A 20,412-nucleotide genomic window follows, 5' to 3' on the forward strand; every position below is an offset into this window, starting at 1 on the left:
TCTCCAGCCGCAGTGGGTACACCTGTATTTGGCAGATCACGCCGCAATTGCTCCTTGTTCATGGAGATGCCGCAGGAGAAAAAGCATCTCCACGCAGTGATTCAGAGGCTGCCCCAAACGAACCGCCGACCTGGAGAACGCCACTATTTAAAATTACGCTTTACAGCGTTCCTAAGGCTTACGGAAGAATACCCCCAGGGTTTCCGCTATCCCAACTACCGAATCACCACCAACGCGTTTAAAAATACCCCGGAGTCAGAAAGCCTTTAAGGCCACAGACCTTTCCTTCCCCCCGGGGTGGCATAACCACCATCCCCCACGCGGCGGGCGCGGGCCTGGGCCTGTGCCGGTATCGGAGCCGGAGCCGGTACCGGGGGCGGAGCGGGGCGGGCCGGGCCGGTCGGCGGCGGCAGCAGCAGCACCACCACCCGGCGGCGGCGGTCTCGGCCTCTCCCCGCCCTTTCCGCCGGAGCGCCGGGGGAGGAGCGGCGGCGTCCCCGCTCGGAGCCCAGCCGCCCTGCCGGCAGCGCGGGGGGAGCGAGCGGCGGGCTGGCCGCGCCGCCGAAAGGGCTGAGGGCGGCCCGGCGGTCCCCTCACAGCGAGAGCCCGGCCCGGGCGGTCCCCGCGCCCCCGGCGGGGCCAGGGCGCCCCTCTGCCGCCTCCGCCTTCTCGTCCTCGTCCTCCTCCTCCTCACCGCCCCGCACCGCACCATGCTGCCTTCGTCCCCCCCGCGCCGCTCCGCCTGAGGCGGGACGGGGGGAGCCATGCAGCCGGCGCTCCGTTAGGTGAGCGCGGCGCGGCTCGGGCCGGAGCTCGTCGGGCGGGCGGGCGGGCGGCCCCTCAGCAGCACCGGCACCATGAGGAACGGCGATGACCTGGAGGGCTTCGACGGCGAGGCGTCCAGCACCTCCATGATCTCGGGGGCCAGCAGCCCCTACCAGCCCACCACCGAGCCCGTCAGCCAGCGCCGCGGGCTGGGCGGCCTCCGCTGCGACCTGGACTACCTGCGGGGCACCTTCGGCAGGATCAAGCTGGCCGAGGTGGTAGGTACCGCCGGCGGGGAGCGGGCCCGCCGCCACCCGCCCTCGGGAGAACCCCCCCAAGCCCGTGGCGGGCTACTTCCTCCGGTGGCGGGGAGCGGGGGAAAGCCCCCGGGGCCGCCGGCACCGCCGGCGAGGTGCGTACCTGCGGGCGCGGTATCTGGCGGCCGCCCAACCGTCCTCCATTTCAGGCGGCCGGGAGCGTCGTGTCGCCCCGGCCCGGCCCGGCGCTGGGGCGCGCTGCCAGAGAGGTCACCCGCCGCGGGGGGCGGCCGTCCTGTCAGCCTGGGGCTTGGGGGAGGCTCGGTCCGGCCCGCGGCGGGAGGCAGCGGCGGCCGGAGGAGCGTCCGGGCCGGGTCCCCTCAGGTGGCGTCCCCTCCCCGCGCGGCGGGAGAGGCCGGGCCGGGCCTCCCTGCCGGCGGGATCTGCGGGGTGCGGGGCTGTGCCTGTTGGCTTCGGTGGGAGATTTACCTCAGTGCCCACGCCGGGTCCTGCCCCCCCCCTCAGAGCGCCGCGGGGTCAAAAAGCCCACCTCTACGGGTTTTGTGTAGGCTTAGAGAAAGGAAAGGCAACTTCTCCATACGTAAAAGCTTCAATTTAAGTCTTAAACGTTCACTTTGGTGGACTTGGCGTAGAGAGGCCTTGGAGAGCGGTGTGGCTGTGGCCGGAGGTACGCACCGGTCCTGAGCCAGCGAGGCTGCCCTGGCGCCTGGCGTGTGCGGGCAGCCGTGTGCCCGGCCGTGAGGCGTGTGTCTGTCCTGGCCCTCGTCCCTTGGCGAGAGCCACGCCATGGGGGAGACCACCATGATCCTGGCTGTGAGGTGAGGCGTGCGTCTGTCCTGGTCCCTCAGCTAGGACCATGCAATGGGGGGGAACCACTGTGCGCCCAGCCATGAGGCGAGGTGTGCGTCTGTCCCGCTCCCTCAGCGAGAGCCACACGCTGTGGGGAACCACCTGAGGTGCCCCGCTGAGGAGCTCAGGCCTGGGTTGTCCCTGGGGGTCGGCGTGGGTGCCTGCACAGTGTTCGCCTACGGGCTTGCCTGTAACAGGCTGAAGTTCTCTTCAGTGCACGGAGTAAAAGAAAAGAAACGCAGAGAAAAACAAAACCCTAAACCCAGGTTTTTCCATTCTGAAATGAAACGTAAGCTGTGTTCGTTCATGTGCTTTGAACAGCTAAACTGGTTTGATGGAGTCTGTGCAAGGCGTAGAGCACCGCACCAAGCTAAATGTGGAATGACACCTAAGCGTTTTGTCAGTTTTTCTGTTGATGATGCTCGTTGTTTGATCGGCTTTCAAAGTCACTTTGATACTAATATTTTTTTTAAATTAACAGATGTGGTTTTCAGGATATTTTAAAATAGGTGTTTTATGAAAGTGGCAGTAAGCTTGGAAATAAGTAGGTTTTTACAGGGTGCTGCAATTGTTTTCACTTAAAATGGGTGAGTTCTTTGAGGACTGTGATGGCAGAAACATTTAATATTTCATATGTATATAACTTCAGCATTTAAACCCACTGCTGGTTAGTACAAGGCAAAGCTTGCATGTACAGGTTTCATGTAAAATACATTCAAAGTATCCTAGGTTCAACAGGAACACAAGTTTATAGAGAACTGCGGTGATGAATCTATGCTCATTTTTTAGGAATACCCAGTAAAATCCAGGGTTTGGAAGCGCAATTTGTTTTCTTCTCATCTCCTCAGTCTAGGACAGAATCTGTGGTCTGCAAGTAGTAGCAAGGAGCGTGTTACCCGAGTAGCCTAACAACAGGGAATAGCTGTATCTGCATTATGTGTTTTCAGGACTGAAGCCAAAGAATCTGTCATCACTGTGCAACATCTACCTGTCTTTGAACTGTTAAAAACTGTCCATGTGGTAGAAATCCTGGGGTGGTGCTTCCTAACGCACTGAAATAATCTGCCCTCGGGATTTTTGTTTCTGTTGCTACTGCTGATCCTTTCTGTAGTACACTAATAACTGTGGCAAGTTACGTTAAAAGCTTGTAATTAAAATGAGTGATTACTGATCATGAGTAAGTGAATTCTTTATTATGAAACTCTGGTTTGCTTGGAACAAGTTCTAAAGTTACATGGCGTACACCTCTTAATTTTTTTAAGTCTTGTAAAGAACGATGAGGGGAAAACCACGCTGTGCTGGAGTTACAGATACGGGAGTTTTCTTGTGTGTTGAATGTCACTCTTTCCAGTACATCATTAGGAAGATGTATGTGTGCAGATTAGTATATTCAGGGGAACTGAGCAATGTTTTGTGCCTTTTTAGTAAGAGTGATCTGAGCTGTTGTGCATGGTTCCTACGGAGTGTATGAATCCAGTGGGTCAGAAGTTAACAAGGAATTAAATTAGCCAGTATGAGGTGGAAGCCAATGTGTCATCTTGACACATTTAGTTTCTGCAGAATTGTACTCAAAAGCAGCTCTACCTAAATCATGGTAATGACTGGTAGAGCAGACTACAGAAATTTGCAAACCGATGGAAAACTAAGCGGTTTTGGAAAAAAAAGAAAGTGCACTTAATTCGCTTATTTTCCAAGTATAATTATTTTAATTACAATGTTTAATAATACCTTTACAAAAATACTGTAGGAACTAAAATGTATCAAAGTTCATAGTATAGAACTCTAGCTCTTAAAAATGAGGACAAACTCCCTTTATTGCACACAAGAAAACTTAAAAAAGCAAGTATTGGTTAAGATAAAAGGTCTCTAAATATATTCTAGTAAAAAGAATGCTACAGGAAAGATTACAGTGCATGCGTTTTGTTTAGCATCAGGATTTGTCTTAAAATATATATATATATATATATATATGATTGGCAGACAAAAGTATCAGCTCAAGACAAAAGTTGCCGTTTGTTCTAATCTTCAGTTGAAGGACTTTCCGCAAATTACTTCCTAGTGCTGTATATGAAGGATAACTATTGGGCATTGTGGCTTAAACGGCTCTTCTTCCAAATGCACATTTTTGTTTGTCAAAAGCAGAAGGAACAGGGAATGGGGGGACAAAACCCCAAGGACTGAAAACAGGTAATCGTAGGACTGTTATTTTGTTGTAGATTTGTCTTTATTGATCCAAAATATTGTTACAGGAGCTGTTACGAGATGGAAAGCAGTATGACATTTTTGGGCATATGGAGTAATTTAAGTGCTGCTAGAGGGAAGAATAGTTTTAACTCATATTTATTAACATTTCAAGAGAATATGCCCTGAAGTGTCCTTTAAAGGGGCACTGACATAATGGGTTATGATAATGATTCATGTATAGCATTGTGCAGCTTATTTCTGAGTCCTATTTTGGCTTGTTTTCCCTTGGCTCCCAGAAAAGGTTGAACAGCATTATGTTTTTTTGTTAATTTTAAATTGGGTGTGCAAATTAAGAACACTGTATTTTGCTATTTAAGGCTTCTTATTAATATCCAAGGCTAAGTAGAACAGTTAGGTAGTACATACGGCTGCCCGCTAATGGTCAGTAATAGTCAGTGTGAAGAATAGCAAGGAAGTAATAAAAAGGACCCATGTGGAACAGCTTAGTATTGAACTGATTTTTCTCTTTTTGAAAGTTTTATTGTTAGGTAGTGAGCTTTTCAGAAAGTAGCTCTTTTGCCTGTATCTTGCTGTTCTGTTGAAATAGTCGTGTGCGTGTTTGGATCTGTGAGGAAACATCTGCTGTAACCGGGGCTGGGGCTGTACGCCTCTCTTGCAGAAGGAGCTGGAAGGAAGGTGGCGAATGCTGGACTGTGTCGGGAAAGGAGCGTTCAGGGCTGCGGGGCGCCTGAGGCACCTGATAGGGTGTCCTCGGGCAGGTGGGATGGGAAATGAATTGGGGGGGAGGGGGGATTTAAAGTAGTATGGAGCTCTCATGTTTGGTTTTGTGCCTTTTTTTTTTTTTTTATTTAATGAGGGTTTGAACTTGAAATGAAAGTCAGTGACAAGCCAGTGCAGTTGTGTACTAACCAAACAAATGCTTTTCCCTTGGGGAAGCTGAAGTCTAGGTGAAAATTCTCAGCTGACTTTCCAGCATTTAGGTGGAGCAGTACCTTGCCATATGGCAGATGTGAGAGATTAGATAGCTGTCCTTGGAGACCAGAGCAGAAAAGCTCTTTAGAGTTTATTTTCATTACTCTCTGGCATGGTTTAATGTTTCTCATGCTTTTGGGGGCTTTAATACTTCCCGTGGAGATTATTGTACAATAATCAAACAGATATCCCTGGAAAACTTTCCTGTGGACATCGTCGAATGATTTGGTTCATTTCAGTACTTCTTCCCCATTCGCTTGAATTTCCTCAGGAGAGTCTCTCCTTTTTCTGAGTGTGCTTGCCAAAGAAAGGTCTTTACTATGTGAGGAATCATTGCTGCCATCCAAAAGAGACAGGCTGGTTAGCAGGTACCACCTCTTCACTGGAAATTGTTTCAGTTTAGATGAGATTGCCTGTTTGTTTGTTTGTTTTTTTTTTTCTCTCACTTTATTTTCTCTTTAGCTTTTCTAAATGCATTATTATTGTTCTTTGTTATAACTCTGTACCTTCAGCGTTCTTACTACCATTAAGGTTGGGCGTAGACATACATTTCCCACTGAAATTCCCATGGCGAACCATGACTGCCTGTTGTCTCTGCTCGGTTTCTTTGGGAGCTGTAGCTCTGGGTGGGCTGTTCATCAGGCCACTGGGTGAGTTACGAGGAAACCAGGCAGGACCCTGTTGGGACCCTCGTTGGTTCTCACCCAGATCCTGCTGGGTTTTCACAGGCACTTGATTTTAAAGTAACATCTGTCACCTTTAACAGCTGGGACAATTGATGTGAAGAGTTGTACCTGGCTGGTGACATTGGCGGTAGTTGGGAACGGTTTAACTGGAGTGGTAAGATCAGAGCGACTTTCTGATGGAAGTAGCAAGTGTCAGAAAACCCTCATCACATGCTAGCTTAAAAGAGGATGGCATTTGTGGTGGTTAGTGATGGCCTCTGTGGCTCGGACAGCCCTAGACTTTCTTTTCTTCATGTGTCTGTTCCAAATGCTGCAAAAATCCATCAGAGGCTCCTTTTAAAGAAGATAATACTTCTGCTTGGGAGGTCTCTGAGCTACAAGTCGCTGATGAGCGCACTGGGAAGTATCACTGCGTGCTTGCTCTCCTCTTGTTCTCTATAGCATATCCTATTGCCTGTCAGTGGAGGCAAGATTTTGAGCTACATGAAAACTGGTGGGAATAGCAGTTCATATGTTCACAATTTTCAGAATAAAAAGTTCCATCTTCATTGGTGGAGAGTACCTGAACACTGGAAAAAGTTGTTTTGTGGTTTACTGTCATTATACATTTCCAGATCTAGAAATTGGTTAAGGCCAGGACTACAGTAAAATTCTTTGCTATCAGGATCTATTGCAATGAAGAAAACAAAAAGCCTGTAGTACATGTCTACATGGGCAATTAACAATGAGAATTCTCAATAGTCTTTATTATATTAAAAAATTAGAGTAATAACATCTATGTTCTAAGGAGTGAGCTAATTGGTAACTATTAGAATATGTTTGAAAACTATTAGGAGGTGTTCAGTAATCTCATATTTAATTATCGCTGCTGCTGCCTTGTGCTTTCAGCCCAGCTTCTCATTCTGATCGCTTTGGGAGTGGAGGATTAGATGGAGTCCCCAACCTCCCGCCCCAGTCTGGTGTGTCGCATCTTATGGCGTGTCTAACTCTTCGCTGGTCCGTTCTCCCCGAGTCTGCAGTACTGCACCGCAGCGTGATTTCTCATCTGCTTCGTTTATGGGTTGTTAGAGCAGGGAGCCGAATGCTTTACAGGCAGTTGTCATTCAGTAAATCACGGATGTTACCAGTTGGCCACTGAATGCAGTGTGAATAAATTGAGATTTCTTTCACATTGGTTATTGTCAAGTTTGGTTTTATGTAAATGAGTTGTTAACTAAGCTCCAGACAATTAGACTCTACCTGATAGAGTTCAGTAGATGACATTCTTGGTCATTTATTGCATGGTAAGGTCATTCTGTGGTGATCAGGTTGTGGGTCCTGACATAAAGCATTTGGTGGTCTTGGTGGGAAGTGGAGCGCTGCAGGAGACACCTGAGCCTCCTGAGGCAGCTGTGGTATCCTGACAGTTCTTTCCATAAGTGATAGTTTCACCTTAATGTTAGCTTTTGTTCTTTTTTTCTGCACTTCAGAGGTATAGAAACCTTCCTCATTTCTGGTGTGAACTTAATTCTAGCAAGTTTATAGCCATTTGTTCATGTTTCTCAGTAGGCACAACCCAAGTAGTAGGTAACATTACCAGTGTGTCTTACCAGTGCGTATCGCATGGCACTCTCCAAGCCTCTGCTGGAGATACCTCTCCTGTTACGTCCTAGGGTTGCATTGGTAATTTATAGTCATTTTATGGTTAACTGTGTCTTCCATCTTTTATTCTCTTGTAATTTCCAAATGATAAATGCGTGTTTATGCAAGAAATCCTTGTGACTTTGCATGTTTTATGTTGAGCTTTGATTCTCAGTGGTATTTGTAGCTGCTTGTTCAGAAGATGTTAGGTGTGACAGTGGATACTAATGATCTTTGGCATTTGGTCTTAGAAAAAGACTGTTATAATACTGTATTAAAAAGATCAAATTTGTAATGCACAAATATGCTTAGAAATCCTCTTTAGGAAAACCATGTCTCTTCAGTGTCTCTGAAACTTGATTTCTCTTTGGAAAGATTTATTTTTAAAGGTCTGCATTGCCATCTGACAATATTTTTATAGTGACATTTACCATAGAAGGAAGAAGGATGAAGTAACTCTGTTTAGCTTTGCTTTTTATTGTTTCTGTGTGCAAATAAAGACAGGACTGTAGTTGTCTTCCCATGGAAAGGTGAATGGGTTTTGGTCTCTTTCATGGTGTCTTTCCACTATCATCTGGCCAGGAACTGGTGTCCTACTGTCAGTAAACTCAAAATTCCTGTTATAAATATCTCTAAGATGGTGGATAGTTTTAAATTCTGCTTTCAGAAGAGATTTCCATAATCTCTGTAATAAGCATGTTCTATTTTTTTCCTCCCGTTATGAACCAGTGTAATAGTAATATATACACTATACTAATTGTAGATGCTACAGTAAGAAATGTAGTTCTAATGGGATTATTATTTGGAAAGCTGCCTTCTTTTCTTATAATCTTTCTAGTAATGTTTTTTGTTGATGAGCCTCTCTAGTCATTTAATTATCATCTTGAGATAAGAAGACAAGGAGAAGGACTAGAAATTTAAGAGGTTATGTTTTTCTTGTAACATAACTAGTATGGGAGGAATCTGTTATTTCTGGTGCAAGTTAATGCATTGTTTTGTCAAATCAACTTGCACGCTTTTTGATAGTCATCATCCTGTGCTCAAAATTGCATTTTGGAAATACCTGCCTTGCTTCTAGACATCAACAAATAATTTTGTACAGAAATTTTGTATATGAAGGGAACTCGATGCACAATGAATAGACATCTTAAAAGTGGGTCAATTGCTGTTACTCTGTAGTGGTAGTAATTGTTACTTCTAAATTAGAGCTGGATTAAAAAAAATGCATTCTAATTTTTTTTTTTAAATAAGTCACCTAATTTTCAGGTGATTTGTGTAGTCAGTTGCTTCCAAAACGTGGAAGTAATGTTTGGGTTTCTCTGGAACTTGTACCATCAACTCTTCAGAGTACGGGAGGGGAGGAGGAAAGCAAAAGCTGGATAACACCAACCTGGTGTAGATAAAATAGGTGTAAGAATGTACAACCATGAGTTAGAGGAAAGATGGGTCAAAAACGTTACTGACTATGGGCAGACAGGTCTTGGTGCTGGCCGTATCACTCATCCGAGCTGAAAAGCCCATGCAGTACACAACAGCATGAATCAAGTGATGCAGTCTCTACAGTGACAGGTCTCAAGCGTTGTTTTATTTAGATGTGCAGGATGAAATCTGTACTCACACTGCAGCATGTTCCTAGAACGGTGTAATGCCTGAAATGTGGCTTCAGGTAAGCCGAATAACTTTTAATGTCTTAACCTCGCTGTGTGCAAATTAAACTGGGAGCTATAACTCTGAGTATCACATTTCTAACTATTGTGTATAATTAACTGTAATTAAAGCTCTAGTATTTAATGCGTTAGCTTGGAAGAATATGATGCATTTTTACCCAAACAAGTGTCTTCAGCGTTGTCTGCAGTTAAAACTGTTTTGAATATGTAACTTGCTATTCAGGTATTGATGCTTGAATGTCTTGTTTGAGACACTGCTTTAAATTTTCTTTGGCTTGTATGTAGGTTCACAAAGTGTTCAGCTTGTGAGTGAGCTGAATTTGTTCCTGGTAGTTACTTTCATTACCACATAGCTTAAAAGTGCAGCAACCAAGTGCCCGGTACATAGAAATATGTCCTGTGCTTGGATGTGGAGTTGCATAGGGTGATACTTTTGCTGTAACTTTCACTTACGCTAAACGTTGTTATTTTCAAACGCTATAAATGTGCCAGTGATACAGCACTACTCATAACAGTTCTAGCATTTTTTTGCAAAATTATTTTACGAATCAACTACAAACACTTCCATATTGGTAACTTTCTGTACTTTTGTACATTTTAAACTGAAATGTTCACGCAAGAAAGCAACAAACACAGCTGTGAATATTATGAAATACTTAAGGTTATTCAAGACTTGTAGAACTTCAGTAACTTTTGTCTTACAAAATTATTTTCATGCTAGGAACTGATATTGCCACTTCAATGTCATGAATAAATTAATTAGTTGTTTGATCACATACTCTTCTAAAATGTGGCATTTAACACTTGGAAACTTTTTATCTAATGTAGATGAAACCTTTTATTAAACATTAGGATATTTTAATTTTATATGGTGATTTTTATATGATTTTTGCTTAGTAACATTTTTAAGGTATTTTGGGAAAAGTGCTCTTGTAGAACTATAGGATAGCGTCCTAAGTCTTTGGGATGTTCTCTGTGTTTAGTGGGTGGAGACAGGGCAGTAAGAATGGTGCCTGAGAAGGCGAAGGCATTACTCCCAGAGTCTGAGGGCTTTCGTGTTGTTGGCAACATTTTATAGTCCTCTGTTTGCAGCGTGCCAAATTTGTTTGCAGTCTTTGGGCAGATCTGTTCTTGAGTTATAAAATCAGGAGTAGGTGGATCTGCAGTTGTGCACTGAAAGTTTGTGGGCTCTTTTCTATTTTGGATGAGATACTACTGTGCAATGCTTCCGAGAGAGTCTAAACAGCAAGACGGGCTTGAAGGTTTCATGCATTCCCCAGTACAGCTGGCAGCACTCTTTAATGTTCTGGCCTACATCTATTTTTTTAATGTTCTGTTTTACCAGTACGTCTAGACTCTTTTTGCCTTTTAAGGCATGGCATCTAAGGGGGCCTTCAGATTGCAATCTTGGGAACGTTGGGATAGCAAGGACATTTTGCACGGTTTCCTTTAAACGAAAACAACCCCCAAAAACTTGCATGGATTCCTTAGAACTACTTTTAAGTTATTGATTGTTTTCTCATTAAAATTCCTTTCTTGTTTTAGTATTTGTGGGATGTTTGATGTTTACTCATAATTGAGATTAAATGGGATTTTAAAGGGTACAGACTGATTCTGATAGTCTTAAAATAGAAATTTCACTTTTTAAAATAGCCTAACAGGCTAGTTAAACAGGAGGCTGTGCAGATCAAATACTCAAGAAATTTTATGAGTACACCTTTACTTCTTAAACCCAACTAATTTATCCTACTGTTTGTTACAGATTTACAGTACTGTGCTTTATTATTGTTGTGACTAGCCAGGTTTCCAACACAGGTTCGCCTGCGAATGTGAATGGGAACACGAAGCCAGGTCAAAAGTGTTGATTTTCCTCTTTTTTTAAGAGCTGCTCTGCAGCGTGTCCCCGCTGCTCCCCTGGGGGAGTAAAATCCCGAGGGGGATTTTACTGCCTAACCTCTGTGGGTTGCAGCTCCCTCTGAGGAATCTGCCATGCCTTGCACCAGGCAGTATCATTAGAGAGACTCGCTTGGGATATTTGGGAATTAGAGAGAGGTGGCTATAGAAAGTTATGCTTGCTGATGTCTGTCAAAATGAGTATGAGACAATGAATGAGAAAATTAAGCCTCAAATATCAGGAAATGGTGAAAAGGAGGAGGCGGAACCCTACCTGCTATAATTTACTATTTTATGTCTACTTGCTGAAGCTGTTGGCGCAATTCAATGTACTATAGGTACAGAATAAGTCTTTCCATTTACAAGTTGTTCATTTCACTGGGTTGCATTGGAATTGTGATTAATACAGCATATAAATGGGAAAGTTAGAAATTTATAACTCAGTATGTTGGGGTTTTGTTTATTGTCTTGCAGGACCTGTTGCTTATGAAAATATTTTGAATTATGATACCCATGAATTGTAGTTTCTGGGGACTGGAGGCACAGGTTCCTGTGGAAAGAAATCTATGGGAGGAACCGGTTACGTTTTGCATGTTTTGTTTGCCTTTGTTTAAAGTATGGCTCTCTAATCTCCAAATGAATGTTCCTATAGGATGGGGTTGCTACTAAACCATTGATGAGCTTTTGTTTATGGGACAGTCCTTTTTCATCTATCTGGAAGGTGTCTTTGAATGTCGTTCAGGTTTCTGTAAGGAAATGTAATGTGCCTAAAACAAATACCTCCTCGCCATGCACCTTGGTTTCAGATTCTGTTCAGTGGTTCTTTTGGTCACCTGCTTGGTTGGATGAAAACTGAAATACACCTAAATCAGAGTGGGTTGATTGGTTGGTGGGTTTTTGTTTTGTTTGTTAGGAAGATAGTTGTGTTTTCATTGGTTGTGAGTAATAAGACAAACTCGCAGTCAGGTCTACAAAGTCTGGCCAAGTAGGGATGAGCAACTCTCTACAGGTGCCAAAATAACAGTGAGCCAGACTCAGAGGTGGGGCCGCGGCGAGATGGTGATGGAGATGGGGCTGCAAGCTGCCTCGTGCCATTCGGCACTGGTGTGAGCAGCCACCCAGCTCTCCAGGGAGAACGGGGAGGAGGTGGTGGCCATGGCCGGGTCTGATGCTGCAGCCTGAGGCTGACTGGCGTGGAGCAGCACGGTGTGGGTCCGCTCACCGACACCTCCAGAATGGGCAAACCAGGGCTTCACAACAGGCTGCACATTGAATTAGTACTTTGAACGCTAAAATGGATTTGCTTTGGGGACAATAGAAATGTCATGTGAAAAAAATCTTAAATTATTTAGCAGTAACAGGAAGAACTGTGTGTGTGTTTGTTTCTTTTAAAATGTACACCATAAAATATTTCTGTACTGTAAAATACTATTTGTTTAATGCTATTTGAAGTGGACTTGGGTTTACGTTTATCTAGCAGATAAGAATGTTGTATAGGTGTGTCCGAGCAATAAGCGAAACACTGTACTAATACATAGTTAGCAGGAAATAAGTCACTACTTATGTCTGCAGCTTTTTTTTTTCCACTCTAGACTCCATGATTAATTTCACTTTTAAAATTGATGCATTTCTGTTTTAGCCAGTTGAGAATCTCTTCTGTTCACCTTAGTCCAGTTAATTTGTTTTTTTTTTTTTTTTTAGAATGTGTTATTTTGATGTACTCTTTGTTTCAAAACAACTATCATTTTGATGTTAATTTTGAGTGTTGATTACCCTCATTGTTAAATATGACCCTTTCTTATAATGCACCATCAAAATCTTTCTGGTCTCAGAAATATGTTCTGTATTTAGAATTGGTCTTTTGCCTAAACTGAGAAAGGGAAGTCAGCAGTAGCTGAGTCTTTCAAGGATTATAATAAACTGCTGGAGGTGGCAAATGATCAGCTGATTTAATAAAGTTTCCACAGTATTTAATGTGGTGAAGTCTTGCCATGTTATATCCAAAAGTGAACTAAGAAATAAAGGAAACTTAAGGATGGCAGCCTAATATAAAACCCTAAAGATACAATAAGATATGAAATTTAAATGTTCTGCTATTACTTCTATTGTCACCACCAAAACCAAATCAGAGTTGAATTTGGAGGTCCGGTTGAGTTTCTCTGGATTTGTTCAGCATTGTATTTTGTGCCACAAGAGCACAAGTTTTAGTTTATCCACAGTGCTGAACCACTGGTGCTTCTTAAGCTTCCCTCTATGGCAAGCATAGTTTTCCTAAATTTTCTATCTTGTAAAAGTTCAATACTCATTTGTGATTTAAGGCTCCTTGCAGTCCAATTACCAGAGTTAATAACACATTTCTTTTAGTCTTAAGGATACAGACTAGCAACAGGCGGGAAATCAGTCATTCTTCTGCTTAGGGTAAAAGATGGTTTCCTGCTGGAGAAGCAGGACTGCGTTTAAGCCATATGATCCCAAATATTCGTGTCTGTGCCAGCTGTTTTAGATGTGGGAAGTGCATGTGCTTTGCAAGGAATGAGACCCACTTGGTTTCATACATTAAGTTGGGACTGCTGGGCCAAGTAAATGAGAACAATAAATCTCTATTTTAATTCAAGAAAGTTTAATGTCTTCAGATACTTTAAGTGGTGTAAAAGCAATTTATTTCTTCTCTATTTTGTGCATATGTATTGTGCTCTACCATTAATTTAAACAGTCTGGATGTAAAATGTCTTGGTAGTGTGACATTCTTACTAAAATTCTGTGGGTATTTTTCAGGCAGGAAAAATGCTGACCATTTTGTGGTTTTTTGGAAATCATGCGTAATTATGTCATTTAACCACACAATAAGGCTTTCTGTGGTAACATTTTAGATAAACAGGAAAACTCATTTTTTTACTTTGTTTTCATTGCAGAACTGTCTTTTATTTTTAGCGCAAAGTTGTTTGATTATTTTCTTCAAAAATAAAACACAACATGTTCTGACAGGAAAAATACACCATTAGCAACCTCCTAAAAGCTCTCTTTCAGCGTTGGTGCCTGTCGTAGCACATTTTCTCCATTTTGGGGAAATACAGCATGTTACGGCTGACGTGCCAGTGTTGCCAAGAAATTGATGTAAATATAAGCCATTTACATAGCCCTAAGGCAGATGATTTCTTCATTAAGGGCGCTTCTCCAGGGGAATTTACAGGAAAGTTGAGATGAATACAATAACGGTAGGAGGCTAATGTGGCTAAATTAAAGGACATTGGATCCCAGAATAGAGGCTTCCTTTCAGGAATTAAATGGCCTGAAATTGTAGTTGCTTTATCCCCTTCCAGTGAGGGGCTGCTTTGGCCTGAATGGAGTCTGTACGTGGGGGTCCAGTGCTGTTTGGGAGTCAAACATGGTAGCTCATGTGCTGTGCAGGGCTCTCTGAGCAGTCCTAAATGTCCCACACAATAACAATGGATAGCAATTTGCCAGTTTATTTGAGACAAAAAGCACAAAAAAATCACTATAGGGAAATACATCTCATACTTAATCCTCTTCTTGGAGTTTTTCTCCTCCTACCTTTGCGTGATGTCGTGGTGGGAGATGAGGGCAGGGGGAGGTTTGCTCCGTCAAAGTTAGACCTATACCCCACACGTTGGGTCACAAGTCTGGGCAGACCCAGACCTCTTCTCTGCTTGCCCCGAAGCTCATACTTCTCAGTCCTGCTTTGTTGACCAGTCTCTTGCATCTCCCTTCTTCAAGAAAAAGGTGGTATTGCAGGTAGCCTACGATGCCTCTGCATGGACCTGAGCATCCAGTAGAATGACGAAGTTGCGTCTCAACGCAATATTTACTGTGCTTATTTCAAGAAGAGTGGAAGTAGAAGGGTAGCTAAAAGCAACTGTTAAAAAAGGGAAAGATAGTAATAAAAGTCTGTTATACAAATGTTAGAGCATTGGAGGAATTAGGGTGGAGTAGGAAGCTCCCCAAAGTGCTTGGTGCAAAGCAAAACCAGTTGAAAAGGTTTGTTTCATCCATCAGAGGAGACTTTCTCAATTGACTCTGCCTGAGAAAGCTGCAGCTGTGTCATTTGTGGGAGAGAGTAGTAATTCATGTAAGAGGAGATCACCACCACATTCTGCTTCTCATTTTTGCTCAGTAAACCAACCTTGAAACTTCTGCTTGTGGAAAAAATTCTTGTCAACACTCGTCACCCTAAACTATGAGAAGAGGTGTGATGTAAAAGTGGGGTCGCGTCCTGCATCGGACAAAGGGCAGTGTGCGTTTGGTTGGCTCAGACCTGTGCTCCAATACAGTGCTGGGGTTTGGGGTTTTTTTTATCTAATCCTGTAACTACAGTGGTGGGAAGCAGAGTCAGGCCTAGGTACATCCCATCTCCTGGTTTTCCCAGGTAACGGTGGTGACTAGTGTTACAAGGCAAGGGCGAAGCTTTAGCAGCTGGGAGTGAGGTTTTTTCTCTGCTGCAGCTTTGTGCCGAAGTCCCTCACGTGTGGCAGCGAGTCCCTGCACCCTCAGATGGCATCTGGATGGAGCATGGAGGCCTCTCGGGGGGGGGGAGATGGGGGGGGGGGTTTGTCCTTCCTCCCTGTTCCCAGGAGGGTGTGTATTGCTGACACAGTAAGGCAAGGCAGCAGTTTTGTCTTGGATGTGTGGTGCGGCAGAGGGAGGAGCGTAGGAAGCTGTGGAGAAGGGACTGTTGAGGTCTTTGAGCCTTGGTGGGCTGTGAGCGGCATGTAAATTAGCTAGAGCAGGAGGCGGTGATGGTGGTAGGCAGGCACTGGAGATAAATGTAAGTTAGAAAAGATATTTTCATTATAGTACAGAGCTCTGTGAGAGAACAGGGAGAAAATGATGAGTGCTAAACCTGCACTGAAGTCCCTCAGAAAATAAGCTGGGGTGGCTGAGGCTGGCTCTTGGTCTGCCTGCAGTTGACATGCAGGCCATGTCAACCACCTGCGTGGCAAAATTATATTAATTCACTACCTGTCTCATAAATTCTCTATTTCATACATTTAAAAATGCAGAGAAGGAAGCATTTATCTTACAATGTTAACAGATTTTTTTTTTTTTTTTTTTTTAATGAACTTTATCACAGGATGGGCCATGGCCTTTGGCAAGCTGCTTTGGCTTACGTTGCATCATTTAAACAACACTTAAGTAATGTAGCTGTCTAAGTCATAGAATCATAGAATGGTTTAGGTTGGAAGAGACCTTGAAGATCATCTAGTTCCACCCCCCTGCCCTGGGCAGGGACACCTCCCCCCAGCCCAGGTTGCTCCCAGCCCCGTCCAACCTGGCCTTGAACACCTCCAGGGATGGGGCAGCCACAGCTTCTTGGGGCACCCTGCGCCAGGGGCTCACCGCCCTCACAGTCAAGAATTTCTTCCTAATATCTCATGTAAATCTCCCCTCTTCCAGTTTGAAGCCATTCCCCCTTGTCCCATGGCTCCCCTCCCTGATCAAGAGTCTCTCCCCAGCTCTCCTGGAGCCCCTTTAGGGACTGGAAGGGGCTCTAAGGTCTCTGTGGACCCTTCTCTTCTCCAGGCTGAACCCCCCCCACCTCTCCCAGCCTGTCCTCCCAGCAGAGGGGCTCCAGCCCTCCCAGCATCTCCGGGGCCTCCTCTGGACCCGCTCCAACAGGTCTACATCTTTCTTATGTCGTGGGTTTGATTCTATAATGTATTTCACTTTCATTTCATGTGTTCAGAGTAGTTAGCTTTTTTTATTAGAAACAAAATTAGGTTCTTCTCTGAGCAGACTGGCCGGTGAAAGCAACACTAGTGTTTTTATAGAAGATTCACTTCACTTGTAGTTAATTGGAAGGATGCTTCTGGCAAGTTTGTAAATGTGTAGGAGGACAAGATTACTCTGATGTTTCAAAGAGAAAATATTTCTTATTAAAGACAGATTTTTATTGTGTTTACGAAAAGGGAAGTTTCTGTGGGAGGATAGCATTTTCTGATGTGGTGATTAATTTGGGTTTTAGTTTTTGTCATAGCATTCATTGTGAGACAAATAATGGGCAGTTAACAGGAAGGTATTATCTGTAGCACTGGTAGGATGGATAATCTTTGAGAAGGATTAAATATATTTTTATCACAAGAAAAACAGTAACGTATTTAGCTGGAATCTTACTTGAAGTACAAAAGTGTTACAAATAAGTTGTGTGCATGGGAGTGTTCTCCTTACCCTGTCCCCTCAACCGACGAGCGTTCAGGTGTCCCGATCTGCTCTGTGATGATAATCCGCCTGCTTGTAGTCAGTTACTGAGCATGGTTCCGAAATACAGCCTCAGCCTTGAGGCCACAATCTCCATCATGAACTGAAGCAATTGAGGTTTCCTCCCACTGTTTCTGATAAACATATCAGCAGAGTTGGGCTGCCGCAACCCAGACCACCGTACACAAGTGCTGCTCCACGTTCCTGAGACGGATGGCAGAGCTTCATCTCTGCTTGCATTCGAGATTAGCTTAATTACTTAGGTTAAGTCAAACCTAAGTGTACACAACTAACGATTTTTTTTCTTATAAGGGTGTGTCACATGTAAATGTCTCATAATTTCTTGAGGGATAAAATGAAATCTTAAGGTAGAATTGCTCTGAGGTTTATTAATTATTAATTCGGAGCATGGAATGTGATGATCAGAGTTCATTGCTTCAAGTGCCTCTTCAGTACATAATTTATTTTCAATGCTGTATGCAAGAAACTCTTTCATCTTTTTTTGAGCCCTGCCTGCTCAGATGGGTACGTTAGCCTTGAAGCAGCAATGCTCTCTGGTATGGAGAAGAGCCAGCATGAGATTTTTACCAGCAAACCAGCAGAGACTCGATACACCAAGTAGCAGTTGCCTAGCAGAACAATTGGTGTCCCTGAGTTTTTTGGCTCCTTCAGCCGAACGTTGGTGGCACAATTCAGAGCTGTTCATGTTTTTAGAAGTGAACCTAATATTGTTTGGGCTTGTACTGCAGTATTTCTAGAGAATATTGCAAAACCATTTAATTTAAAAGAATAAAAATTTTAAAACTGTTATATCAAAAATAGTGGCAAGAACAATGGAGACTTTGCTATATTGGAACATCTAAAAGTTAAAGTTTTGCCAGGTAATGTTTAGTGTTAATACTTGATACTGGTTCTGCTTGAGACAACTAAGACTCTTTTTAGATTTTACTTTTTTTTTTTTAAATTGTATTCAGTGTCATCTTCAGTTATGAGGCTTTTGTACACAGAAAAGGTGGACTTCATTGCATGGTAATACTGTAAAATGAAGCTGCATTCTGGACAGTGGTTTTGTGTGTGTGTGTGTGTCGTAGCTGAAATTATAGCTTGACTTTGATTCTGGTTTTCTGAACGTTCTGTTTCACTGCATAGTCTTTCTTACTTTTTTTTCCAAAGTTATTCAGTGTAAAGATGAAATCTGAAGTTAAATGTTTAGTCACTGGGAATCCGTTTGGAATTTGTTTGATGTCAATTGGCCTGCTCTCTTAGCTGGCAAAAATGAGTACAATGTGCTCTCTCTTAAAGACAGTGTGCCAAGTCAACAGTGAGATACTTTCTGCACAAGTGTGAGTTTTTTGATTATAACTGTGTTGCTTTGTTTTAATCCACTTTTGGACTTAAATTAGCTACTGTATTCTGAAGTGTGTGGCAAACAAAGCATGCGGGTTATTGTCCTTTACTTAGAATTACTGCTGATGGTAGTGACAAAAATGGTAACTTCTTTCAAAATCCTTTTTCTTCATTTTGCTAGTTTTGCTGTAGGAGGCAAAGACAGATTAATGGATGAAGCACAAAAAGTGCTGGAAGAAAGTGTATCTGCAAAACATTATTGAAGTTGGCAAAGAAGGATTTAGCAGAAACTGATTTATATTGTGGCTTCTGTCAATCTTTTAAACTTAGGGGGTTTTTTGTGCAAAACTTTCAAGTGATGGAATATTTAGCTCTGAGGAAGCTATCTCCCTGAGTTCCTCATCCTCAAATTGAAGTGACTTACTATGGTCTCATTAGAATTTTGAAAGTGAATTCTTTCTGAAAAATGTAAGTGGGTGGTGTTGGGGGGGGGTTGTTGTATTGAAAACCAAAGCAAAACACTCTTAAGGCCTTCCTTGCTTGTCATGGAAAATTAAACAAACAAACCAACCAAATCACAAACAAACAAAAAACAACCAAACCCCCAACAAAACAAAACTGTCCATGTGACTGTTTTTTCTTTTACCAGTTATATTTAAAGAGGAATCAGTTTGAAACACAAGACTTAAGTTGCATACTCTGTGGTAGCTAATCAGTGGTATATAATGGTAGCTAAGTGGTAGCTATCAGTGGTAGCTGATATGGATGTACGGGTTTTATATATTTTAGTTTTGTCCATTGGGCAGATGTTTTTAAGTATAGTGAGTTTCACTGCTTTATCCTAAATAGTAAATTAAACTCTCATCTTGTGAAAGTCTACATTTGTGTTAACTCTTCCAAGATACCTTCTGAAATCAGTGTGACTAACCACTATCCCAGTTAGATGTATGTGTTCACAGCGTCAGGCGTTTCTTCATCTATTAGCTGCTTGTTTTATTGTCTTATTAGTAAGGGAATGATAAAATATGTTTTTATATTAAAAACAGCATGTTGATGATAAAAAACATGAAAAAGGCAGGCATTTTTGGAGGCTGGTCAAGATCCTGAATCTATTCTATTTTGAATTGATTTAGGTCTCAAGTTGGTAGTGAATTTTAAATAACAGCTTTATTGAAATGTCTTTCATAATCACACTATATTAATACTATATAACTGAGCTTGAGGTTGGCCCAGCAGACAAATGCATTCCGTCTTCAAGTTTTGGAATAGCATATCATGAGTGAAAAATTAAATAAAATGTTTGAGGAGCTGTTTGCATATTAAGCCAGTGGCCTAAAGGGATTTCGTGCCTTTCTGCGTGTCTCAGTTATTTTCATGTTAGACTCCTTGTAATTTTGCTAAAATATACTTTGTTGAACAGGAGATATCCAGAAAGTCTTGCATTAATTTGCCTTTGTTTTTGCTCTTTAGACAGTGCCCTGTTATAAACTAAAATCACACATTCCTGAGTGTAAACTGATCATGTTCCCAATGGAAATTTCAGGAATACTTGTGGCTATTTTCAAAATGTGGAAATCTATTTATATTTCTTCCACTTGTTTTTCTTCCTAGGTTTTGGCACTGATTGCGTTCATCTGCATAGAGACCATCATGGAATGCTCCCCTTGCGAAGGCCTTTATTTCTTCGAGTTTGTGAGCTGTAGTGCATTGGTGGTTACTGGAGTTCTGTTGCTTATGTTCAGTCTAAATCTTCACACAAGAATACCGCAGATCAACTGGAATCTTACTGTAAGTTCATACAAATCCTCACTCTGTTAAAAATAGCCACAAATCTGTTTTTAAGTTTGATCTTTGAACTTTACTTTTTACTGTTGTTTAAGATTGTGTACGAGTGTTCCTTATGCAGAGTAAAGTATA

The 20,412-nt window shown here is 42.8% G+C and overlaps 1 protein-coding gene across 1 annotated transcript in view; it reads left to right on the forward strand.

Moving 5' to 3' along the window:
• Window positions 1-857: 857 nt before the first annotated feature.
• Window positions 858-20,412, forward strand: part of CMTM4 (CKLF like MARVEL transmembrane domain containing 4) — a gene marked incomplete at both ends in the record, with an annotated part of 31,481 nt that continues 11,926 nt past the window's right edge. The window contains 2 exons of the mRNA XM_082489465.1: window positions 858-1,043; window positions 20,107-20,283. Coding sequence (XP_082345591.1) covers window positions 858-1,043; window positions 20,107-20,283 — 363 coding nt within the window. The remainder of the gene's footprint in view (window positions 1,044-20,106; window positions 20,284-20,412) is intronic.

Source organism: Vanellus vanellus (assembly GCF_965231255.1).
Source record: "Vanellus vanellus genome assembly, chromosome: 12".
Classification (NCBI taxonomy): domain Eukaryota; kingdom Metazoa; phylum Chordata; class Aves; order Charadriiformes; family Charadriidae; genus Vanellus; species Vanellus vanellus.